This window comes from Cuculus canorus, chromosome 5, assembly GCF_017976375.1.
Source record: "Cuculus canorus isolate bCucCan1 chromosome 5, bCucCan1.pri, whole genome shotgun sequence".
Lineage (NCBI taxonomy): Eukaryota > Metazoa > Chordata > Aves > Cuculiformes > Cuculidae > Cuculus > Cuculus canorus.
Window position 1 is genome coordinate 35,584,420 of NC_071405.1, and position 26,118 is coordinate 35,610,537.

The 26,118-nt window shown below is 40.0% G+C and overlaps 1 protein-coding gene across 1 annotated transcript; it reads left to right on the forward strand.

The window, feature by feature from the left end:
• DKK3 (dickkopf WNT signaling pathway inhibitor 3) lies at positions 1-26,077 on the forward strand. Its single transcript, XM_054066890.1, has 7 exons — positions 1-220; positions 3,272-3,409; positions 3,693-3,776; positions 21,103-21,195; positions 22,846-22,990; positions 23,739-23,895; positions 25,411-26,077. The coding sequence occupies exons 1-7, from the start codon at positions 50-52 to the stop codon at positions 25,652-25,654; spliced, it is 1,032 nt and encodes a 343-aa protein (XP_053922865.1). The 5' UTR covers positions 1-49; the 3' UTR covers positions 25,655-26,077.
• Positions 26,078-26,118: the final 41 nt, after the last annotated feature.

Genomic DNA, 26,118 nt, shown 5'->3' on the forward strand with positions numbered 1-26,118 from the left:
GGCCGGGCTGCGGCTGCGGAGCTGGCGGGGCGGCTGCGGAGCCGGCGGGATGCGGCGATGGGCGCCGCGGTGGGCGCTGCTGGCGGCTCTGCTGGCGGCTCTGGGCGGCGCCGCGGCTCTGGGCTCTGGGCGGCGGGCGGCCAGCCTGGGCGAGATGCTGCGGGAGGTGGAGGCGCTGATGGAGGACACGCAGCACAAGCTGCGCAACGCCGTCCAAGAGGTGAGGGGGCGGGGGGTGGTGGTGGTGGGAGAATCCCTTCCTCCCTCTCTTCCTCCCTCTCTTCCTCCCTCTCTTCCTCCCTCTCTTTCTCCGTCCTTCCTCCCTCTCTTCCTCCCTCTCTTCCTCCCTCTCTTCCTCCCTCTCTTCCTCTCTCTCTTCCTCCCTCTCTTTCTCCGTCCTTCCTCCCTCTCTTCCTCTCTCTCTTCTTCCCTCTCTTCCTCCGTCCTTCCTCCCTCTCTTCCTCCCTCTCTTCCTCTCTCTCTTCCTCCCTCTCTTTCTCCGTCCTTCCTCCCTCTCTTCCTCCCTCTCTTCCTCCCTCTCTTCCTCCCTCCTTTCCCCTCGTCTTTCCTCCCTCCTTTTCTCCCTTCCTCTCTCCCTCCCTTCTTTCTTCCCTCCCTTACCCCCCCTCATCCCTTCTTTCCTCCCTACCTTCCCCCTCCTTTCTTCCCTCCCTTCCTCTCTCCTTCCTTCTCTACCTTCCTCCCTCCTTTCCTCCCTCACTTCCTCCCTCCTTTCCTGCCTCACTTTCTCCCTCCTTTCCTCCCTCTATCCATCCCTTCCTTCCTCCCTACCTTCTTCCTTCCTTTCCCCCATGCTTACCTCCTTCCCTCCCTCCCTCCTCTCCTCCCTCCTCTCCTCCCTCCCTTCCTCCCTCCTTTCTTCCTTGCCCTTCCCGTCTCGGGCAGCTCCACACCTGCTGGTCCCTCGCTCCCTGCCGGGTCCAGCGTTCCTGTCATCAGCCGCCGCTCCGCCTGTGCTCAGCGACAAAGGAGCCGTGCGGAGCCGCTGCCTGAGGCCATGGACTATCCCATTGATACCGAATATGCCGGCAAATAAACTCTCTAAGACTCGTTTTGGAGTTTTGGAAAGCAAACACCCTTTATCAGACCTGGGCAACAGGAGGGAGCGATCTCCCTCAATCGTGTGCGCGAGACGAGAGCTGGTCACAGAATATACTTCCCACTTACATGCATATTTATAAATTTTCCGAGAAATCTTATGCATATTCTATAACTTTCTAAGGACTAATTTTAATGTTATTATGAACTTCACAACAGTCACATCTCTTGCTGATTTGGAGCTTTGAGACAGGGAGAGGCTGCAAACAGAGGTGATCACAGAAGAAGAGACATCTATTCAGCACGGATCACGCTGAACACAAGGCTTTATCACTTCCAGAGAATGAATAGTGTCTGGAAAAACACTGTCTGAAAGAAAATGTGAGGGGCCTTCTGTCTAGCTTTCAAAAAATGCAATTACTTACATGAAACTTAACTCCACTTTAGTTTAAATAAAAATTATGCCACTTTTTGTAATAGTAACTACTTCTTGTACCACCATCCACGTGGTGCCCACCCTCCCAGTGCTGCTGGGGAGGTGTGAGGTGTGGCAGAACCATTGCAGCTGCCTGATGCGAGGGAAGGGCTTTCCTCTCCTCTGGAGCTGTTTCTCCTCACGTTCAGGCTTCCCCCACCACCTCTGCTGCTCTGCTGCTGTGGGTGCTCAGGGCTCTCTGTGCACGAGCATCGCCGCACCAGGAATTGCACTGGAAACCCACCCTGTGGAATCAATGCAGGCAGATCATGAGGCAAAAAACACAGGCAAATACTCCATCTGAATCCTAGAGTGAGAAAAAAAATTGTACGTGGCAGGGGGAGGAGTGAAGAGTGATTTTATTGTCTTTGTACAGCCGGAACTAAGACACTAGCAGTAATCCCAAACCAGGATGCAAAGGTGTAAAACAATCCTGAAAACACATGTGGGGATGTGATGTACTTTACATGGGATTTCATGTCTTTATCTCAAATTTCTTTCCCAGAACCACATAGGACCTGTTTCAAAGCCAGGAACTGAGTCCAGACCCCAGGCCATTGTCTCTTATCACTTTCAAAACACCTTGTTGCTGCATTCCCATTACATCTGCACATTTTTCTCTCTTCATATTAAGAATCTTCCTTCCAATTTCTCTTTTCCTCTTATTAAAACATACATAGTCTGAAAAAAATCTTTTACTGACAAACCACTGGGGACCAGACCATTGTCTACTGTAATTAGATAATTTCTGAACTTTTACTGTCATCTTGATGGTTGCTGATATGTACCTCTATTATCCATTTAATTTAGACTGCAAACCCATTATGATGAACTTTTTTTTTAAGTATTCTTTATAATGCTGAAAATATGCATGGTTAAATAAAGATGTAGTAAAAACTTCTGCCTGCTTTACTTTTCCTATAGTCAGGTTTGGATTGAGGAATGGTCTCAATACGGTGCATTGCTTGAGCTGCATCTTAGCAGATAAATGCTTTGCACTTAAAAAGGCTTGCGGCTGTTGTTTAAAATAAACAGACACACCAAAAAGAGAAATTTTGTCTTGGAAAAAATTCTGTTGTTCCGCCTGGCTGAACTTGCGGCCTCCAAGCTCCGTTACAGCAGTTGCAAATAACAAAGGGACACGGCTTAGTCAGAATTCACGTTATTTACAAGACTCATGCCCTTTTGCTGAGCTTACTCCGTTTTCTGACTCAGAAAGTGCTCCTTTTCTGTGTTAAGTCTTCATATGGCAAGGACAGCAGGAAATTAAATAGTGAATGAAATTCTGGATGTGTGAACCTTGGTCTACAGCACTGCTTCTGTTAACTTCAAGGGGCTTTGGTTATGACTCTCTGTCCTGCCAGAATATTGTCTTCTCTTTGTCCGATGGGAAGTCTGTCTCAAGTGTTTAGTGGTTTTCTGGGGAAAAAAAGAAAGCCGGGCTCTTGGCTGGCATCAGCCTGTGCAGATTCCAAATTGTCACTTCACAGAGTTTTTCCTCACAGGGACTGACTTTGGCTTAAATAGTTTAGGTCTCGAGGGTTTAGCACTCCAGTGTTTCTCTAGTCCATTAAAAGAACTGCTTTGGTCACTGTCTGAAAGAGCTGAGTAAGCATTCCTGTACAGGGGAATCTGTACTAACAGCATAATGTAATTAAACAGGGTGTAACTGAGGGCTATGTTTTCTCTTTTGTGTAATTGGTACTAATTTTCAGTTGGTTTATTTAAATTTGGCAGATGGAAGCTGAAGAGGAAGGGGCAAAAAAACTGTCAGAAGTAAACTTTAAAAACTTACCTCCCAACTACCATAATGAGTCCAACACGGAAACCAGAATTGGCAATAAAACTGTTCAGACTCACCAAGAAATTGATAAGGTATGAGAAAACATGTATTGCAAACTGCTGGCTCTTACACAACCTTTTCTTCAAAATTAAAAACATTTTGCATGTTTTGGGGAGAAATAAGACAATTTGGATAATTACTTTGGGGTTTTATTGTATCTTACTTGCTTACCTAATTGCTGTGTAGGGGCGTATGTCTTAAAAGGCTAATGTGAAATAATAATTTATATTGGAAAAGGTGCCTGCTAAACGTAGAACACAGTTACAGCTATTACATGAGTCATAAAAGAATTTTATTCTTCTTTTGCTTTATCAGGTTACAGATAACAAAACTGGATCAACAGTTTTTTCTGAGACAGTTATTACATCCATAAAAGATGGAGAAAACAAAAGAAATCATGTAAGTGAATACATTTTTTTCCTTTTGAAAATTAATCAAGTATTTAGGATTCATCATGCAGAAGGTGGTGATATAGTTCCCTTAGTGAAATTTCTGAATGCTTTAAAACATACAAGACCATTAGGGGTAAACAGTGAAAAATGTTTTTGTTTCTGTTTTTAAAAATTAATTTAACATAGGAATATTATACTATTAATTAAAAGCAGTTTCAGTGTTGTGGCTAACTGAGATGCTTGGTGTGAATATTCAGTTTGTCTGTCAAATGTAAATATTGTACTCAAACAGGAGTTCACAGCCCTTTCCAGTGAGTGTGAATAAACCCTTGGTATGACAGTGCTTCATATATGTCCTCTGCGTGCTTTTGGGTCACATAGAAAATATTGCTTTTTAGACTTTTAACACTAGAAAATAAACTCTGTACTGTCTGTCATGAGGAGTCTGTAGAACAATATATGTCTGTTTGCTTTTCAGCCTAATGTAGCGATGGACAACTGATTATGAAATGTCATTTGGGGAGGAGGGGAGAGGCAGGACAAAAAAACCCTTTCCCCTCTGGAAATACAGTTACTTAAGGAAACTCAAAGAAATTTAAAAGTTTAAGAATATTCTTTACCTGAGTCTTGCAAACTCAGGTGCTTTTGCTAAACATTAGTAGTCCCATGAGAAATTTAGCACATGCCACTACTTAGTACAATGCTTAGGTTTTCTTTGGTTATAATCTTACCAAAATCTACTTTTTTAATGCTTTTACTAAGACAGGATTTGACAGTGTTTCCTCTGATAGCTGGCTTCATCTGACTAATAGTTTGTGGTATAATTTAGTTTAACATGCCCTGGCTTTTTTTTCTTCCAGTTCTTTCACAGAGGCAGCTCTTAAAACTATTTTCTGTCATTAAAAAAAAAAGTGAAAAAATTATGGTGGTAATTACTATTTTTAATAGGTGTAAAACCTGAAATTACTGCTTGTTTTCTGCTTTCATTCTCTAAGTTTTCCCTCTTCCAGCTCATATTTCCATACTGCTATTAAAGTTGAGAATGGGACGTAGCAAAATAGAGCTGCTTGTGTGTTCTATGCTTCTACGTTTTTTACCATTTGGCAAAGCTTATAGGTTTGGCGGTAAGTCAAGCTACAAACTACAGCTTGGTTTTATACAAAATGTTAACATATTCTACAGTGCTTTTTAGTAATGAGAAACAGGTAATGATGGCAATTAAAATGTTTTTCTTCAAGCAAATATGGTCATGATCTTTAAAACCAGTGTACAAAGGCAAACCTTTCAGCCTTCTTAGCACTGGGACACAACATTTGTGCTATTCCACAATGTATTTGACTTGTTTGTGGTGTCTGATCATTGTTCACGGCTGTAAAAAATATTTCTAAGTTAAGTTTCTCCAACAACCATACAAAATTGCTTCATAAGCTTCATATATCAAGTGACATTATCTACATTTTCCTTATGGGAATGTTGCCTCACTTACCCAGCCAGTGCTGAATCCAGCACCAACACCATTATTAGATTTTTAGCTACAGAATTTCAGGCCTGAATACAATTTTTTTTTTTGCCAAACTTCATGCTGACAGTCTTTGTTCAATCATGAAACAAGCATAGTCAGAATCAATCATGTTAACTCCTAATCGTTTAAATCCTGGAGCACTTTCTTCATCAAAATCCTTACTGTAGCAGCTGCTGAAACAAAACTACATTTGTTAATGTAATTTCCCTTCTCACACTCATTTTGAACTTTCAGCATGTGCATGGTATGAACAACTCATTTAGAGGCTGCCAAGCTAGAGAAAAAGCTAAGCAAGAAAAGCAACCAACAGATTTATTTGGTTGTTATTTAAGGAGACAAGGCAAATATGCGTGTATTAATCTGACTAAGAGAGGCCTACCAGAAGTAAATCAGAAAATACTTTAAAAATTAAGGAGGAATATGAATTACTTAGGGTACCACAAGGGTGAACAACTATTGTAGGAAGAGGGGCATGAGATTGAGAGTTGGAAAATTTGGTTTACAGCAAGAAAAACAAGCTGCCAAAGGGAGATCGATCTACCAAGTGGGAGGAAAAAATTGTCCAAATTAAAAACTGCTATTTCTTAGAACTGTAAATTTAAGACAAAAATATTGGGAAAATGAGTTGCAGAAAACTTGGCACTGCCCCCTTAGTTTGTTTTTATACCCATAAATTTTCATAGTTGAAATGTTGTGTGGCATTGTGGGATGTCCCAGTCACTTTCCAGGCCACAGGCTTCCCAGATCACTGGATGGTGAAAGAGTTATTCTTCTTCTTTGCTGCTTATTTTAAATGTTAGCAACAAAGTAATACCTGTACAGGTATTGTAAACTCCAGCAGTTGTAAATATAAACCTTTTGAAATCTGTTTGGAGATTATCTCAGCGGGCCTCTAAATACAACCAATATATGCTGTTCTGTAAAACTCATCCTTAACACCCATCAGTGATTCATCCTGCTGTGCAGTATAATGCAACCAGACGTTTGCATAATTGTATCTATAAATATTGACAGTCATTTGAAAATGGGGATACTGACATTTTGTTCTGGGAATGGAGAATTTGGTAGCAGAGGCTGTAGGGAGCCAGCCATTGGGAACAGGACCTTTGTTCTGATGCTACTCCTGGAGCCTTCAGATTGGCACCTCTTTAGAACAGCACTTTTGTTTTTATTGTCAGTCTCCAAAGTAGAAGAAATAGGCTTATGCTATCACAGAAGCTCCTTTTCTATGCTTGTGCAGAAACTGAATGCTGGAAGCTAAACTTGTTTCATAGATTCACTTTATAGGCTTAGCTCGTAAAAGTTAAGGATTTCCACAGCTCCTGCTCTTATATTGGGTGGTAAATATAAGAATTCATCAAACACCTCAGCAAGCCACCTGCTCTGAAGCGTAAACGCTATATAATTTATTACCGTAGCAATTAGTAATGACTGGAGCCCTACAACCCTTATTTATTCTCTGAGCTGAGTTAAAAGCCACTGAAATCACTGAAAGTTTTTCCAGTGACATTTCTGGGCTTTCAGGCTTGATGCCAAAGCCTCACAGGTAGGCAAAGATGTGTTGTGCGAAGGGTTGCAGTAGTAAATCTACATACTAGCTGGAATGAAATGCAGCACTGGAGAAGCAGTGTCATGGAAAATAGGTTGTGCCTGCTTTTTAAATCACAGTGCCTGTACCATCCCTACATCCTCCTGCAAACAAGTACAAATACACACATACTAGGTGCATAAAAATATATATAAGCACATGCACATACCTGTAGTGCAGATGCTCTCTTACAGGAACATAAGACATAATCTTACACACACACACTTTTCTGCCTCGAACAGTATTTCTTTTTGGCTTTGGATCACAGAAATATTTTCTTTAGACTGTGTTCTTTGTGACTGAATGGCTCGCTTGACGGTATTTTGATGGTCAGAAGACTATCAGTATTTTAAGAAGAAGAATTGGGCTGCTTGACATTTCTGGCAATGCAGTCCAGTTCTTCAGAGGTGCTGCATTATTTGGAGGCGCCATTTACATTCCCAGACTAACATTCACTTTCTCAGATGTCAGTGAGGACTGACAGTCACCAGCATAGATGTCAGGCTTTGATCCAACAGTCTTGTATCTCTAAATAGGCCAAACATAGGCAAGAGGTAGCTGGATGCGCGTGTTTTTATGTCTATGCAGGAGTTTACACCCACTTGCCTCTGGGTTTAAGGCTCAAATGTTCTATAATTTACTTCTCCAGGGAACATTAGTTAGCTTACAAATCAATAGAATAATTCCAGTAGGAACAGCACTCTGTTATCATGTGAAAATCAAAATGTTTTCTGGCTTGTTGACTAATCCTATATGAATTGTGATACATTAGCCTAGCTGATGAAAAGCAAGCATGAAAAATAGAAGGGAGCAGAACTGATATGGATAAGATTTGCTGCAAAAACTCATTGCATTTCTTCTCAGTTGTGTTCATAGTAGTATTTTATACAAGCTCTCTTCCAATTCAGAGCTGGTGTACCTGAGACTTTTTTCTTGTCTGTATTAATTTGATAAATAACAACAACTTTTTTTAGCAGGTTTGGTTTCTTTCAGACTTTAATAGAAGTACGTCTGGTTGCTTTCAATTCTTTTCCTTGAAAGGAATTTTAAAATATACTAATATCTAGGGAGCTGGAAGAGAATACATTTCTCATTTGGCTTTGACACTGTAAAAAACATTCCTCTCTTTTGCTTGTCCTTGATGGTAGAGTGTCTCATTAGTTACACAGCACAGGTCAGAGTCTTTTTGTAGGAGACTAAGGAGATGTGCCTCCAGTGGGATTTCTCTGCGAGGTGCTTGCTCTTCCTCTGCAAAGATAAGCATATGCCTATATGCGCACACGTATTTGCCACCCACCTTCTGTGAGTACAGCAGCCGGTTAGTAAGTAATTTCAAGCACTCTCAGGTCCTTAGCAGAGAGGCCCCATGATACCAGGCCTTTATTACTGTGCTTAGAAGGTGCTTTTTGGATCCCTGCAGCTATGGGCAGGGAGGCCGGTATCACTGTGAAACTGCATTTACGAGTTGACTTGGCAGGTTCTGGAAGTGACCAGCAGTCAGGTCACTAATTTATCTGTTGAGATAGAATAGATAGCATCTTTGTTATAATGGCCTTATTTACAGAATTTCTCAGCTTTTAGTCTCACTGTAAAGTAGTAAAAAGAAAGAAAATAGTAGAAGAATTACACATTAATCTTTGGGGTTCTATTTCCCCCTTTTCTAGAGAAGAATATGGTTTAAATGGCTAAGCTGTAGCACTTCATAATCAAGCTTCGATTTCTCTGCAGGTTCTCTTTCAGAACTGCTAAAGTAATTACTTGATTCCTAGTTGAGCAACTTCTGTTCGCTTCACTGTGTTCTCAGCCACATGTACTGGAGTTGTTCTCTGAGGTTGATGCTGCTACAGGGAGAGGAGTTCCTAACAGTGCTGAAGAGAAAAGGAGCTTTGAAAATTGAGAAGCAAGCATTCATGGCATGGAAATTGCAGTTTTTCCATCAGTAGCACTGCAGAAGAGCAGCTGATGACAGAAATTCAAATATCTTGATGTTGACTTCTGCTCCCTTTGGCATGCTAGTGTCTCAGGGAAGACACTTGTTTTGGGCATCCCAATCCTACATTTGGGTCCAATTTTTGCTTCATTTTTCACAGAAATTTTAGTTCCTGGTGACTCGTACTCAATAACCTTAAACTATCATTAGACACACTAAGTGCATTCTTAGGTTGACATCCTGCTCTCTGTCTATCCAGAAATCCCATAATATCTAAAACTGGTGTTTTCTTTATATTTAATAATTTAATTAATTCACACCAATCATCTGATGTTCATTGGAATATCACCAAAAAATCTGAAATTTAGCCTCAGTGAGTGGAAAGACCTGACATAAGGCATGTGGAAAACATGTATCACCTCTGATCTTGTGTGAAGAAACTTCAGTAGGTTTCTTCGGTAGCCTACTGGAAGGTTAGGTGGGAAGTAGGTGGGAAAATCCCTGTAATTGCCAGCTGAGGTGCATATTGCACAGCTCAGTGTCCCCATCTTTATCTACTGAATTTAGCCCATTCTGAGTTGGCTTGTTTTCTCAGAGAATGCTGTATGGAAAGTTCTGGATACACACAGAGAATCGGGAATGGATAGTGTGTACAAACATAAGATGGTTTTGTAATATTATAGTGCTGCAGTGACTATGATGTGGAAAAAAGTGAGACTGTGGTTTCCATGGACTCAGATGTCATGCTTGGTGACCCTGAACAAACAAGCAGGTGTAAACAGCTGCTAGATCTTATCAAAGTGAAGAGAAGCAAGGTGCCTTTTGCTGAGAGGTGAGGCAAACCAGGCAGGTGTTTCGGCTGGAAACACAACCAAAGGTCAGAGAACATACATCATTATCACATTTGTGTTTTCTTAAATAGCAGCCTGGATTTACAGGCAAACAACTGATGCAGCAGCAAAGGAGTTACTCCTAATTAAAGGTATCAGGTCCTGCTCTGGTTTGTATCAATGAGAGTCTGAAGTAATTCACATAACTAGTAAATTTACTTTGCTAGTAACGAAAACATAAAAAAGTTACTAGAATATCTTTCCTATTTCCTATTGGTTTTTTTTTTTTCCTGTCAAGTTAGGCAAACAAAACTGTGTAGTACTAACTGATATTCTGAAAGTAACATCCTTCATTTGTAATTCAGGTTTATGCCTGTCCTTAGAATTGTTTTAAAATTTGCCAGATCCTCATGTGCTATAGCGTGGTATTTCTATTCCCATTAAATTCCAAAGAAAAAGAATATTTTTATGCAAAATCAAATTGACTGAAGAACTGCCTCACCATTTTTATCTGTCTGGATTGTTCCCCTTTAAGTCACTAAATATTGAAGGGAGAAAGATTTTCTTGGAATACATTTCTCCTCACCAAAAATAAGTGACTAACACACTAACACACACTGTTAGTGTGTTACTAACACGGTAACAGTGCTAGAATTGATTCAGTGTTTTAGATGATGATTTTAGTAAAAACACAACAGTAAAGTTCATCTCCAGAAGGCTACAAAACAGACTTCCTCTCAGAAAGTCAGTGCCCACCCACTAATTCATCGATGTCCGTCTGAGAGCTCTGCACCACCTCTAAAGTTTACGGCGTTCTTGTCAGTTACGGAAATAAATTCTAGCTTGTCTGAAACCTTTCATCTGTGGGAAAGTATGCATCGTGTTCAGTTACCTGATTCTTCCTTGTTTGCATATTGGTTGGCATACCTCTTCTGCAAACAAGCTGTGGTAAGGGCTAAATCAAAGAGTAGTTGTTTAAGAGTAGTTGTTTACCTTTTCCCTGGTTTTAGTTCAGTCTTCTCACCCAAAACATGTTGAGTTTAGGGAACAGCGCCTGTCCAGATGACTTTTACACATCGTGTCCATGTTGTAGGGAGATAAAAACAAATCGCTAGGAATGCTTTTTCTTTCTGTCTACTAGATCTACCTATTTCTCCTAAGATAAATTAAGTGGTTTTCTATCTCCTCTGTGAGGTAACAGATGCAGCCGAGGAGAGTGCATCTTTTATGTGGGCTGGTGGCAATTCTGTGATCTACTGACATCTGTTAAGAGATCGTAGCATGTGCTGTCTTCAGACAGCAGTGAAAATTAATTCATCAGCAATTCGTCTAACTTTTTTCCTCTGATTAGACCTGTGTGCAAAATTAATCACATGACAGGAAAAACTTTAGGGCAAAAGAGAATTTTTTTTCCACTGGGTTTGATTATGGGGTTTAATCCGTTGGCTCTAGCAGCTGCTTATTTGAGATTTTAGCTGAAACCGTGTTATCTAATTAAGCAGTAAGCTTTGGCTGCTATGATAACAACATGTAGCAAAGGCTTTGGGAAATATAGGCACTGTAGTGGATGTAAAGCATAAATGTTTTGTCTTTTATTTTTTGTTTACATCTGTTATAATCTTAGAATGGTTGAGATACAGAGGATATAGCTGAATGGACTAAATCTGCAGCTGGGTTACATTGGTCATTTGTAAGGTGGCAGGATGGTACTAATTCACCATGGCTGGGAGGTTGGCCCAGTAACATATAGTTCCATGTACAATGAGCCTGAGTTTTCTCTAAACTTTTCCTGGGCTGTAGGAGGGGTAGACACATTAAAATCAGTAGACTGACTCTGTTCTTACACCAGTGAGTAGGAGGAGAAAGAATGAATGTGATCTACAATTGCTTGGCCTTCTGTGAAGTTGTTTATAGTCAGGAAGATGTGTGAGATGCTACTAGTCCAGCTTGATGGTGTTTTGTATTATAATTAACTAAGGTAAACCATTGAAATTGAATGAAAGTGGTGAACTGAAGACTATTCCTGTTCAGTTCTGTTTCATCAGAGATTTGGCAAATGTGAGGGAAAAAAGTACTGTAGAATGGTGGCTTCAAATGAAAAATGCATTTCTGTGTCAGCTCGGTAAGTCTCACTTTGTCCTTCCGTCCATCTGATTCAGAAACAGCATTTTGGCATCTTTTGCAGTCTGAGCATCTGCCTGGCCTTTTGAGGGACTGAGTCACTTTGATATTAGCACCGACAAATGCCACACCAGTGGGTGCACTGGCTGTCAAGTTGTGTCTGTTCACTAATGCAGCTTATCAAGAGAACCTCTCTTCAACTTTTCTACCTGTCCCAATTTTTACCTTAATAACAAATCCACTTCTCTCTTCCAATTAGTAATATATCATAATACAGTATAACTGATAAAAAGATATACAGGGTGGGGTGGGAGTTTTGGGTCTGTTTACATGTTACTCTGTCTGGAAATGACTCAGAGCCTGTTCCGTGAATTCATATCACATGAAGAATCCCTCATACTTGTGCCCTTCGAAAGTCCACTCATCCCAGAGTGAGGAACAAGCATCTTATAGCGTGTAGATAAGCTGACATCATGGTGTCAGGTGAAGGGGAACTTTAATGGTCTTTCTGTGTCCAAAATATTTCATAGCCATCAGCAAGAGAAAGGTTTGGCTCCCTAGTAGGTGTTCGTCTTGGACTTCATACATTGTAAAAAACTGTAATACATTCACCTTCTTATGTCCTGTTTTGAAGGACATGAAGATTATGCTGAAGGCCTTTTTTCATTTCTTCTTCACTGGAGTTTGTTTAAGACATGGAATGAATAGTCATGAATAGTCATCATCTCGTGTTGTTGATATTCTCTATACACATGACTTCAGAGAGAGAATTGAAAAGAAAAAGGCAAAGGCTCCATTGTAATCCTGACAAATGTCCCAAAGAAGAGGTCTGGAAGAAGCCTCAAGAAGTCAACATCTATTATACAACCCAGATGTCTACTCCATTCTTAGGCAGACATTCATCTCATCTGTTCTCAAAATGCCAAAGTGCTGGAAACGATTTATTCCAATGCTTTTTATGCTTGCTATAAAATCTCTTGCTGTAAGTTAAACCCCTTCTTCTTCCACCTACGGCCCATGGAAAATAAATTGTTCCCTTTCCTGTGCAGTAACAGCAGTCTGCCACACTGTCAGCTCTGCTGTAGGCAAAATCTGTTGTAGATGAATTCTTACCCACATGTTTTGCTTCTCGTATTATTATCTTTGGCTGACATCTTTAACACAGTAAATAAGCCTGTTGAAACTATGAACTACCATAAAAGTATATTGTTTGAGGAACAAAGCACATAAGATCCAGGGATTGAAATAAGTTCTGTGAGGGATTAGGCACAGGTTGGCTTCTTACTCTCAGTGTGCTACTCTTAATTTAGTGATTAAGATTACCAAGCAGCTACTAAGTACAGAAATTTTGTTTTGAGTTGTTTTTCTTTTTGCACAGCTGTTCCACAACCTTGCCGTGTGCAGCTACTCTGGATTGTTTTCTTTTATAAATTTTCAAAATTTACATAGTTTGTTAGTGAATCATGGAAACGTTGTAGCTGCTGATTGTAGACAGAAAGGTTGCCTGCATTAAAATCTAGCCCTGGGGCAGACCATTACATGAAAGCTGTATCTGTAGGATTACTGACTGCTCAGAAATAATGGCACTTGAGAACTTTGTAGCACAGTTTTACAGTGTTTCTGTAACTGTTACTGTGTCTCAAGCCATTTAAAATGAAACCCGAGATCTTTTAGATCAGAGGTTTTAGGCACACGTTCCGGTTATCAAAGGTCAAAGAATTGTTGTTCTCCAATTAGTAGATCTACAAGTAGATGCATTTCCCTATTAAGATAGTTAATTGCAAAATCTTTAGGAAAATTTTGTTTATAAACATGCATCAGTATTTTGACCTCATTTGATAATCTCAAACTACGTGAAAATGTTTTGCTTAACTTGAGTAATTTAACACGGGAGCACATGGCTATTGGTGTTGGGTCTCACGTCTGACTTCAGATTATTCCTTCTAATTACAGATGTAGGAGATTATAGAGTCTCTGTGTGTTTAAAAAAAAAAATAGACTAATGTATAACATGGCTCTGGGTTCCCAGAAAGCCTAAGGGAAGGTTTCATTGTCAGAATTTCTACCATCTACTGTGGTACACCTGACTAACAAGAGAAAAGAAGAGACATTTCGTGTTGTAGCATGTGCTGTGGCTCTAGGGCAAATGTGAGGGATGAGACACTGCTATAGCAGACAGCCGCTGCGATATGTAGCCCAGTATGTATACAGCCTTGTGTATGTATATATACATGTACACAGACCTTTGCTCCTTTCTTAGTTGGATAGCTCTTAGTTTCCCAACCAAGTTAATTAGTTGCTAGATTATAATTGTGGGGAGTTTCTACCAAGTTTGAACAATCCCTCTAGTGTGATTTCTCTGATACTGTTGTAAAATAGATTGAAATAAGTACTTTGCACTGTTTCCTACTCAGGAGCATTTGCAGAGGCTGCAGTCTTTCCAGGATGAGATTATTATATTGCTTACTGAGAAAAAGAGAGGGTGAGGGGAGACGATAAAATGACTGCTTCTGCAGAGTGGCATGCCATGAAATTATTACATGACATACAGAGCTTTTGATCATGCATGAACAGAACATGATCTGATAGAGCATCTAGGCATCATTTTTTTCTCATTATCCTGAGGCATTCGTCAGGAATTTTTACTTTTTTTGCTTTTGTATGTAGTTTCTTCTTTCATTGAAGTCTCAGTGCCTTGAAGTTGTGGATGTTATGAAATATTTATTTATTTCTTTTTTTACCTGAAAGATTAACTGTGTAAGAGTGTAATCAGTGACAGGATCACTGCTTTTGTGGTGAGAAAAAGGATATAGTGGCAAAGTGGTAGACTTCTTACACTAGTTTTGGTGGCAAGCTGTTTATTAGGTGACCACAGCTTGCCTCCATGAATTCTCTAGGCTTCTTGACAGCATCTTAAGACTAACTAATACAGCTGTGTTGCTTCTGGCACCTAAGGGCAAGCTCAGGTGTCTTTGAGCCATCTTCAGTTATGTCATGAATGGAGTGGAGCAGAGCACAACACAGCAGTGCAGAGCATAGTAGAGTAGAGTTGAATATTTTGGTTGGTGAATCTTGCATTCATTCACATTGGATCATGGACAGGGACAGAAATTAAGTTTTTCCAATTAAAATATTTGTGTTCTTTACAGGGGAAAAGGAAAGAGGTGAGATGAGTTCTACAGAGAAGTTAAAGACAAAACTGAGGGAGTTGGTTGTATTTTCTTGTTTATTAGTTTTGAGCTCAGAAGTCACATTCCTGTTGAACAGCCACACAAATAGCTGACTTTCCCACATAGCACTGGGATGTGACTAATACTGTAGTTTGCTACTCACATGTCTGCTCTCTTTAGTATGTCTTTTTTTAACAGTAGTCCTTATTTTTATGAGTGCTGTGTGCTTGGCAGGACAGCAGTAAGAGGTTTGCTCTGCTGGAAAGTATTACAGAGGTTTTGAGGTATTTCAAGGCAAATTAATTCATATCTCATTAAAGACAAATGTATTATGTGCTCTGTCTAGACAACTGAGAGATTAGGAACTGGAACGCTACTGCAGTTCAAACTGTGGTAGTAGTTTCCATAAAATAATATTCCATTCTATGTAATTCTGCCATTTTTCTAATATATGTGTAGGATAGAAACCAGTTTTTATATTTTTTTTTACTTTACTACTTTGCAGTTTTTGCCATCTGCTGCAGTAATGGAGACCGGCTCTACATGAAATGACTTGTAGAAATGAAAACAAAACCTAGAACAGGATACGTAAACACAGAAGTAAATATTAACTCTTGGAAGTGCTAATTGCTAAGAAGTGGCAGTTTCAACATGAGCAAGTGGGTTTGCTGGAGCAGTTCAGCCATAGCTGAAGTTATTGTCTCACAGATACAGTTGAGAGAGCTCTGGAACCGTTTGGAAAGGATCTGTAGCTACCATTTATGGAGGTTAACATTGAGTTTTACTTGAGTGACAGGTTTCTTAAAAAGAAATTTCTTTATATAAGGAACTTTTAGGAGATTCATAAAGAGGCTTTTTTCTTAGAGAAGCTTTTGAAGCACAGTTGTCCTAATAGACTGTGAGAGGTACCCACATGCATTTCTGAGATTGTTACTAAAAATAATTTTCTAATTGCTGCACCAACTGCTTTTGTAACGTTGCTTCCTGTGTTGTGTACCTGCTGGCAAAACTTCCTTATGTCTCTGAAACTGTGAGTTTTACTGCAATACTTTATGGCTTGTGAACCTGAAATCCATAGAGGGTCAGGAATGAAGGTTTTGGGGTGCTTGTTTTGTTTTACAGCTGTACTGACAGTGCCAAGGCAGTGCCTGTGTCTCCTTCAGCCGTTAGGCAGTTTCAGAAGGTTTGTAGTCATAAATTACAATGGGGTCAGAATAAGCCAGGCAAGCATGCCATGTAGCCTACACAGGGAGGGGAGAAGTGGTTGCCCCATTTGACTCATGTCAGAGCAGTGACCTTGGCAGATAACTGCTACCCAGTTTCTCCACTACAGCTGCCCTGTACTCACAGGGGGATTTTCTGTTTGTACACCCTTCCCCCACCCCTTTAGTGTCCACTCTGGCTTTGATAGATGTACTAATCACCATTGAAAAGTTGTAAATAAAGTAATCAATAGTGTTTTCCTCTGCTTTCTTGGGTTCTAAGCTAAGGTGTAAAGAACCCAAAAGGAAAGGAAAGCTCATTCCACGCAGTCGTTCACTTGTCCCTCAGAAATATTGACTGAACATAGGAAGGGAAAGTTTTTGCTTAAAATTATCTTTGAAGAAGGACTTTTTGAGAATGTGGGAGGTGGAATAGACAAATGAAATGTCAGTTTTGAATATAAAATGAGCTATTCCATTTTGAAATGCAGTAGTATCAGACTAGACTTAAGCATATATTCTAGTCTACGCCTAGGATGTTAATTAGGAATTAAGAGGAGAAAGAGCAAAGCAAAATGAGTGTGATTTCAGTACAAAATATATCACCAGCAAAACAGAGTATTAAAAATATTACCATAGTGAGGTACAGAAACCACATGAACACCGCAAAAGAAAGTGAGTTTCTATATGAAAGTAGATTAACTCCGACCTTGTAGTTCTGCTTTCACAACTTGAACCAAGAAATTATTTGCTTGTCTCTCTTTGTCCTTCATGTGTGATATGGGTGGAGGATAATGTGGTCCACGCTGCAGTTGGCTACACTCCTGCAGTCAAGTAGAGTGCACAAATAGCCCATAGTGCCTTCTAGGTCGAAGACACACTTTTGGGTGAAATGTGAAGATGCTGTATCACACTGAGAGAAAACTTTTTTTTCTTCTGTGCCTTTCCCTGTACATGTAAGTGTTTAGCCTGAAGGAAAGTTCTCTTATCAAAACCTGTTACAGTACTTCTGACTCGTACACTCACACTTGGGCTTCTGTTTCAGTGTTCTGGTGGTTGTGGTACTACTGTACCTCACTTTCACTAACATCAATCAGTCACTGTTTTATTTTTTTATAGTCTCAAGTGTGGAGATTAACTATTCTTTAGGAAAGCAAGCTTGGCATAATCTGCCACAGACAAGAAAATTGAAGTTTCTTTCAGCAGCAGATGTTTTAGAGTCTTCAAATATAGGGAGACTTTTCTGTGAGTTTCAGTGTTTTTGCCCCCATTGGATTTAGAACAGTTCTTAAGCCCCAAATTGTTTTCAGGTGTTGAAGGATATTCACTGTAGAGTACAATGTTATAATAAGAGCCCTCGGGATGCTGAGAGTGTACTTACAGGTACACAGCATGCTCTTCTCCATCAAGCTTCTCCTGTTTATGGGTCCTAGTGTACCCCTTAACAAATAGACTATCCTGCTTTCACAATGCATTATTCTTTAGCACTTTTCAAGCAGCATATTCCTTTGCTGCTGCATTAAATTAACTGGTATAACATTGTAATGGATTTCAGAGAGCTGTGCAACCATTATAAGTGTAGCCAATTCTGTCTTTAAGCTATCTGCTCAACTTCCGTGCCGTGCTGTGGGTCAGAAGCCAGCACCTTCTCTCAGTTTACACACTGTTGCTCTAGCAAAGACAGGTGTTCTGAGAAATCACTGAGTTAGTAGAATTCTAGAAGAAAATTGATTGTTCAGAATCCATTGCAGCTGGTAAAGATGTTTAGGTTTGCTCCTTGTCCAGCAACTGTTGTGTCTCAAGGCAGCCTGATTAGAAACGGCCTGTAGCCTGATTGAGGGGGGAAAAAAAGAGAGGGAAAAAAAAGATAAATGGTTACGCATCTGCATGAATAAGCATTACTGGGTTCTGCATTGACTATGGATTACAATACCTGGGTAAAGGAAGTTGGAGTGTGGCACAAAATGTTCACGGAGAACATATGAAACAAGGTTTTTCATGCCAGGAAAGAAAACTGTGAAGGGATTTTTTCCCTACTGAAAACCCTCATAAATCTGGAGGTCACAATTCAGTAAGAGGGGAAAAAGCCTTTTTTTGGCAGGGACTGATTACTGCAAGAGAAAGCTGTGTCTGGAGAATTGTAACTTCAGTGTGAGGTGGGTTTAGATCTAGAGAAAGAGTTATTCCATGAGCTTAAAAACAGCTACAGCAAGATTTCTCCTCTGTGGAATGGGACAGTTGGAAAAACTGACTATACTGAGACCTGGCTGTTTGCCTGAAAGTGGCTGGAACAGGAATGAAGCAGTATAGTTTACTCTGAGTATGGCTTATACAAAGGGATTCATAAAAGGAGCTGACAAAGCTACAGACAGAAAATTGGCCAGAAGAGCACAGCTGCTGAAGAGGAGTGGCTAAGTGCTAACTTGGAACCACAAAACCTCAAACATACGGTATAGCATTTGGGTTTTGACCCACCTGATTATGTAGCAACACAAACGCAAACAAGCAGAACACATGCTGTACTGCAGTGATGAAGCTGCAAAAACATTATGGCAATATATAGCAGCCTAGACCCTGTGATGCTAATGTCTTACAATAGTTGAAATGATTGCTTCTTAATTAAAAACATATAACCTGAATATCACGTCATTGACTTGAAAAGAACCAGGCCCTAGACAGTGTTTGGCTTCTGTTCTGTGTTCCAGGTAATCAAACTGTTTGAAAACACTTCAGATGGGTAACTTAGATGAGGCATCTTCATGCAGAGCACCCTTGTCTCACACAGGGCAAGAAGGTTCCATATGGTTTAATCTGGAGAAGATCTGAAGACAGTATAGCTGTTTCTCAATGTAATCTTTTCCTCTTTCAGCATTGTAGTAATTTAAGAGTGTTGCTTAAATTTCTTGCTGAGCTAATTTTCAGCCAAGCTGAAACACAAAACCCAGCTGGGATGGAGTGGAAGAAGTCAGCAGTTTAGGGAGAAAGGATCTAAAAGAAAGTAGAAGTAGAAAATTAAAAGTGTCATGGAAACTCACAGTAAAGGTTGCACCGATGACAGTTGATCTGGTCCATCAAATGCAATTTATATTTGCCAAGGAGCAGTCAAGTGATTTCTTCAGACAATTCAGGGATTTTTGTATAATTGTTTTTTCTTTTCTTGTTTTCTTTATTTTTTTTTTTCAATTGACTAGTAGCAAAATGAGAACAAAAACTTTATGATGCTGCAAACACATGATGGAGTGCAAGTGACTCTGAACATTTCTAGGAGTTATTTTTCTGTTGGCTAGATTGTTTCCAGCCTGGAGAAAACCTCTTTTAGAGAACAGGGTTAATCTCATGCTTTTTAAGAGATAACCATTAGATGGGAAAACACCCCCTCCCTGTGAACCAGACACACCAGGGGTACAAGATGTATACAGTTACCCTCTGTACTGTCCTCTCTGCCCTACCTGCAGAGCTCTATTATGGGGAGAATTTCTGTCCTTTTCCTGTGATTACCCTGTGCAGCGTGAATGGAAGGTGAGCCAGCTCGAGCACAGTGCTTGTGGGATGTCTGGGTGAAGAAATTCCAGTTTGAGTTTGTGATTCAAGTGGGAAGTGAACATTTTTGTTAAGGCCATGAAATGATTCCAGGTTTGATAATCTAAACGTGCAGAAGCACCTTGCTGGCTGATGCCTTAGGGAACTGCGGAGGTCTTTTTATTTTCCTAGGATGCATGTGGCTCTTCAGTGTTTGTCAGTCTTGAATTAAGTGCTCCAACCTGTCTACCGAATATTCATGTGCAGCAAACAAGACAGGAGGAAACATTGAGTTTGTTACCCACATTTCAAGAGCATGTGATGTGGAGATCCCATTCTTTGACAGACTAGGGTGTTACTAAATGGAAACTAACTCCCTGGACAGCAGGGAGATGCCAGAGGGCTGATGTCAGCTGGGAATCTGCTCCAGTATATTTTGTAATACTCAAATTAAATTAAAGTGAGGATTTAAAATTTACATGTGTAGCTATCTGGACCTTTGCAGCTATGAGGCTGCAGGTGCTGGGCTATAGCCATGGGTATATGAAATGAGATAGGTATTTGCCACCAGACAAGAAGAGGAAATCAAATGGTGTAGGACATCTATTGCTTTGTAAAAGTGTTGGCTGTAAGGTAGTCCTGTTGTTACCATGAAATCCCAGTAACATTTAGTGTTATCAGTGTGGTGGAAAGAAATACTGCATTTTTTTCAGCACAGAAGCTGTTGTTTACAAAAATGCTCAAGCACGGTGAAGATGCTTGTGTTTGCCTGAGAAGAATTTGCCTGCCCTTGCACTGAGGAGCAGAGGGAGCTGTTAAAATGAAAAGGAAATATGTTTCCCTTCCCTCTTAGGGCTGTCCTTGCTGGCTTAGGGAAGCAAACTACGCTGTGGAGTTTCCAGGGCTGGCACTAATGTTTTTGGGAGGACAGCTTAAAGCTACTTGGCCTGGGATCAAGACAGGTGTTTTAGAATGGTCTCCCACAGAGCATAAAGATACTCTTGGCTCCTGCAGCTGCTGTAGTGTAGCCTCTTTCCTTCGGTCTTGTCCTGCATCTGGAAAAACAGCCAAGAAATAATGAATCACAACTGTGCTCTAATACAAATTGAAGAGATTTAATGCAAACGTCTTCACCCCTACTGGACCCCTACTCCCCCCAAAAAAGCCCTAAACCAAAATTCTGTAGAAAATTCTGTAGAAATTCTTCAGGTTGCTGTTCTTACTATTTATACATGAAGCAAAACCACCTAACGCATCGAGCCCACAGTATTAAGGTATGCCAGGGAGCCAGCATTGTGCTATTACAGAACTGGGGTTGTATGAAAAATCGAAGCAAGCCTTATTTCTTGATTCCCAAATAAGAAATATACTCAGTGAAGACCTTCTGGGATTTCAAGAAGTATGGATTTCTGTCACACAGCAGCAAATGACACTTATCTCCTTTTCTTCAGGAGTGTATCATTGACGAAGACTGTGAAACAGGGAAATATTGCCAGTTCTCCACCTTTGAATACACGTGTCAGCTCTGTAAAACCCAGTATACAGTAAGTCCTGGATGAGATTTGATTTTTTATCTACATAAAGTCTCTAGTCATCTCTAGTTTATTGTTTATTGTTTTTAATAAACATCTAGAAGTTTATTGTTGCTAATGTCAGCAAGTCAATTCTTGTTCTTGGTAGGATCTATGGTTATCTTCTGCAGGTGACAGGTCCCTGAAAAGTCTGGTGAAAATCAGTTTAAGAGCAGTCTGTCGAAAAAGGCCTTTTATCTGACTGTCCCTTTTCATCTAAGTCCTGATGATGGCCTCTTGTGAAATAAATTCATTCTTCAAAGCATTTGCAGACAGTTAAGTCTACAAACAGCAAAACTTGCTGTAGTCATGTAATCGATAGGATTATAATCAAAAAGCAACAGACTGTTCCTGAAATGATTTAAATACTTACTTATCTTGTTAACTTCAGGGAGCTCTGTTGACTTCAGTGGACTGAATGCTTGTTTAAACACAAGTCCTGAATATGTGCTCACTTGCTACTAAGAAAGCTCATTCTTCATATTTTAGAAATTGTTAAACTGATGATTTGTCATCTTAACATGGAATAATTAAAAATCAAGATGATGATGACCTAACAACTCTCTGCCCCCTTTCTTTGCAGTCTGGAGAAGAACATGGTAGGATAAAGAAAGTAAAAATCAGGTTCTAGCTACACTCCTCTTGTAAAGTGAGCTCTGACTGACATTGGTGGGATCAATGCCCTGACCTAGAACCCCACAACTACAAAACATTTTTGTTTTTAATCAGCAGGTCTTAATAGTGCTAGTGCAGTCCTATCCCTTGCCTGTGTGAAGCACTTCCTATGGGATCCACTGGAAGAGAAATTCTGGTGTTGTATGGCCGCCCAGACAGGGCTTTACACAGACAGAAAAAATCTGTTAAAATGCTGACCCAGTAGGAATCTGTAAGACCTTAATCAAACGACCTAAAAAAAGAAACAAAGTGACATGCCACTTTAATTGGCTTGATTTATTAGGTGTGTACAGTTGAAACATTGGGACAATTATCACACAAAACCACCTCCAGAGATTTGCACTCCTGATTTGCAAAAAGAAGTGTTTTTTTCAGAGAGATCTTTCCTAAAGTTTATTAGTTATAAATGAGGTCTGGTCCTTATTACAGCTAAAAAATGGATTTTAGTACAATTAATTTTTGCTTTGCTCTTTGAGAGCAATCTTTCTGAACAAATTGTAAATTCCTGACTGCATTTAACAATGGAAAAAAACAGTAACTTCTTCCATTGATACCTTTTTGTTTATTAGTTTTGGGTTTTTTTTTCCTCAATTGCAAAAGGCTGTCCTGAAATCCATTTTACACTGTAGAATGTCTGGCCGCTGATGAATTTGCATGTAAATGCTAAATTAAGAACTTGGGTTTTGTAAGATTCAAAGAATAATAGTATAGAAGGAGCACTGTTACTCTGCTGCGGGGGTTCCTGTCCAGCAAGCAGTTCTGTGTACGCTTCAAGCCAAGAACCTAAGCAGTTCTATTTAAGCAGTGGGAGTATGACATGCATATATTTAAAGTGCATTTGTGCGGTTGTCTTCAGGACCAGGGTTTAATGCTGTGTTCAGCCATCTGTTCTTATGTGCAGTTAGTGCCAGAGTGACAGTTTTGTCATGTGCTTTTTCCATTTGCAAGCTTTGCTCACGGGATGTTGAATGCTGTGGAGACCAGCTTTGCGTTTGGGGGGAGTGCAGGAAATCCGCTTCAAAAGGAGAGAACGGCACCATTTGTGAGAACCAACATGACTGCAACCCTGGAATGTGCTGTGCTTTTCAGAAAGGTACAGAGGGTTTGTTTTTTAAGCTATTCATTTTATAATACAAGAGTGTTAATATTTAGCTCTTTTTGCCCGGGTAAAGTGATTAAATCTCTACAGAATCAATAGGTCATTCTCCCTTGGCCTGTGGAGCACACCCTGTTAACTTCATTAAAAAACTTTAATAGAATTAGGAGTGAGAAACAGTCTGATGGGGTGCACAGTAGTGAAAGAAAAGCTTATCGCACACTAGAGCTGAGACCAGCATGAGAAGCACAAAAATCTATAGCTTCTAAAGGAGACTTTCACACACTTAAAAGTAGCATGGCTCTGTGTCAAATTGCCCTCTATTTGTGACCTATGCAAAAAAAAATAGAAGAAACAGGAAAAATAAGAGTTGTAAAATATAGGGATAATTCTCTACTCAGATTCTAAACCTTAATGCTATGCATTGCAAAGGATTCACTGTAACATTAGTTTTCTTGGGTTCAGAACAGTCTTACAAATCCCCAGGGGATGGAGTTGTGTGGTACTGCTGTGTTGACAGCAACGAAGAAGCAGGAGTTGATCTTTCTCGTGGAACAGAAATTTCAAATGTCTTACTCCCACCTAGTGGAAAGAACTTTAAGTTATGGCTCTCTAACATGTAAGGGGACTTTAAAGGTCAAGTCTGTTTTTTTCATATCTTGCATAAGGACTTAAAAGATTAAGTCACCTCAGTTTAGCAGACAGTTAACAAATTCTCATGAAATGAATTCATTCTGGCATGTAGAACTACTGTTCCCTGTGTGCACTCCGTTGCCTGAAGAAGGTGAACCCTGCCACGATCCTTCAAACAGACTTCTCAACCTGATCACCTGGGACCTGGAGCCTGATGGAGTACTTGAGCGATGCCCATGTGCAAGTGGCTTGATCTGCCAACCTCAGAGGTAAAGATCAAAACTGGGCAAGCAAACTGCTTGAAATTTTTGAGGGCTTGCTTTCTGTGATGAGCATATGCAGAACTTGCAGCTTCCATGCTAGAAAGTGCTTTTCTCATCAATAGGATCGAAACTTTCTCCAGCTTACTGCTTCGCCCCACACAGATATGCCTGATATTCTATATTAATCCAGTGTGAATTAATTTGTGTGTCAGACTGGTACTGCTTTTGAATTAGGAAGTACTAACAGTTGTAGAGATGTAAGATTCCACTTCAGTTCTCTACGTACAGTTCTTACCCACCAGCTTTCAATGTTAGATTTGGCTTCTGCGTGACGTTTTGCTTGCTTTCATAGCTAAGACATATCAAAAGACATTTCGATACATGCAGTGAAGATGCACGTCCCTGTGCTATTGGTCAGCTGTAGAGGGTCACTTCTGTCAGAAGGAAAAAAAAATATACATATATGTATATATTTGCTTGCATTTTCCTTCAATTTCAAACTAACCCGAGAAGCCAGGTGACTTAATTTCTGCTGTTCAGACTTGAAACATTTCATACTGTGCAGACTTCATCAGTACTGAGTTTCATGGAACAGGAAGTAGGTCGACCCTGGGTGTGCAGCTAGAAGCTAAAACTTTTAATATATCATGCCTTCAACCATTCTTTAAAGGGAGAGTTATTTGCAGTATCAGCAACTTCACTGGGAGAAAGTGAGATTTCATTTTTCACTAAAAGCATTTTTACAAATCTTACATGGGATCTAAGAAATAAGCTCTCCAAGTTTGTTCCTACACTACCATTTTCATTATATTAACTTTCAACAAGACAGCATAGCTGTGATAGAGCTGCAGATGAGTATTTCTCTCTTCTGCTGTCTCCAACTGTTTCTAATTTTTTTCATGCGTGAAAAGCAGTTGAGTAACATTTTGTTTCATAGATGTGAGTTTATTCCATCTTTTCAGAACCAAAATTGTAGTTATTGTGCAAGTACCATTAACCTCAGGGAAGGCAAGTCAGGAAATGTCATGTCTAGTAAGAATATTCCAGATGAGGATATAGAAACAGAAATGAATTAGGGTGTGAATACAACTAACTGTTCAGCTGCTTAGGGTTATCACAAATACAGTAACAAATTGCACAGCACCTGCCCATGACTCGCATGGACAGCAAGACAAAGCTGCTTCTGTGAGTTTACATGGTGAATTTGCAGATTCAGGTAAAAGGGGCAGGCTGTGCTGAGCTCCACTGCCATCTTGTGTCCCAGTATCCAACGGTTTTTTTGGTTTTCTTTTTTTTGCCATTAGGATCTTTGTTCTAGCTCTGTATGTGGAAATCTCATCTTTGACTCTCTGTCATGCATGTAAAAATCAGATGTTTATAAAAAACATGTAAGTGGGGCAGTACTCTGCATTTAACAAGCTTTCATGTGGGGAAGGAATGATGAATTTTATTAAGGAACTAACAAAAGAACATGAAAAGACGCACTGCATGACCAGATGTCTCTCTTTTTTTTCCCCCCAGTCATAGCGCTACATCTGTGTGTGAACCATCTGCCAACGAAACCAGGAATAATGACAAAGAAGCTCTCCCAGTCATGGATGAGATGCCATTTCTTGGCTTGATACACAGAGATGCTCTTTCTGATTATGAGGAAAGCAGCATCATTGAGGAAGTGCGGAAAGAATTAGAAAGTCTGGAGGACCAGGCAGGTTTGAAGCCTGACCCTGACTCAGCTCGTGACCTGTTTTTGGGAGATGAAGTTTGAAACACCAGACAGTTTAGTTAGTTATTTCTAGATTTTTTTTTTTTGTGTAGTGTCTTGCTTAGACAAACCTAAACACACAGTGCTGGATAGAAGTGCAATAAACAAGGTCCTCAACAAGCATCCTTTCCTGTGCACCAAACCTGCATGCTCCAATTATTGTTGAATTCATTCATTCAATCCTTGGACCAAACCTTCTGTCAAAGACAAATAAGAACTGTATCAGTGCTTCTTCTGGACTCGTACTTTCTCCTTGTACATTAGAAATAAACTTATCAGTACTTGTATTCATTAAAAGATACACGTAAGCATAAAGAATGTTAAATTATTAGTGAAATGACTTTTGAGTACACATGCTTAGAATAATTTCTTTTCCTAGGGTAAGAACCATTCTACCAGTCTACTTTGGACTGGTTTAATCACTGATTTTTTTTAAGCACTTTTTAATTTTGCCTTAGAAAATAGGA

Bases quoted from the DNA above. Each gene is read 5' to 3' on its own strand.
- DKK3 (XM_054066890.1), top strand. From the start codon at position 50: ATGCGGCGATGGGCGCCGCGGTGGGCGCTGCTGGCGGCTCTGCTGGCG. The intron at 221-3,271 runs GTGAGGGGGCGG...TAAATTTGGCAG, and splicing joins TGCGCAACGCCGTCCAAGAG to ATGGAAGCTGAAGAGGAAGG. The intron at 3,777-21,102 runs GTAAGTGAATAC...CCTTTTCTTCAG, and splicing joins GAGAAAACAAAAGAAATCAT to GAGTGTATCATTGACGAAGA.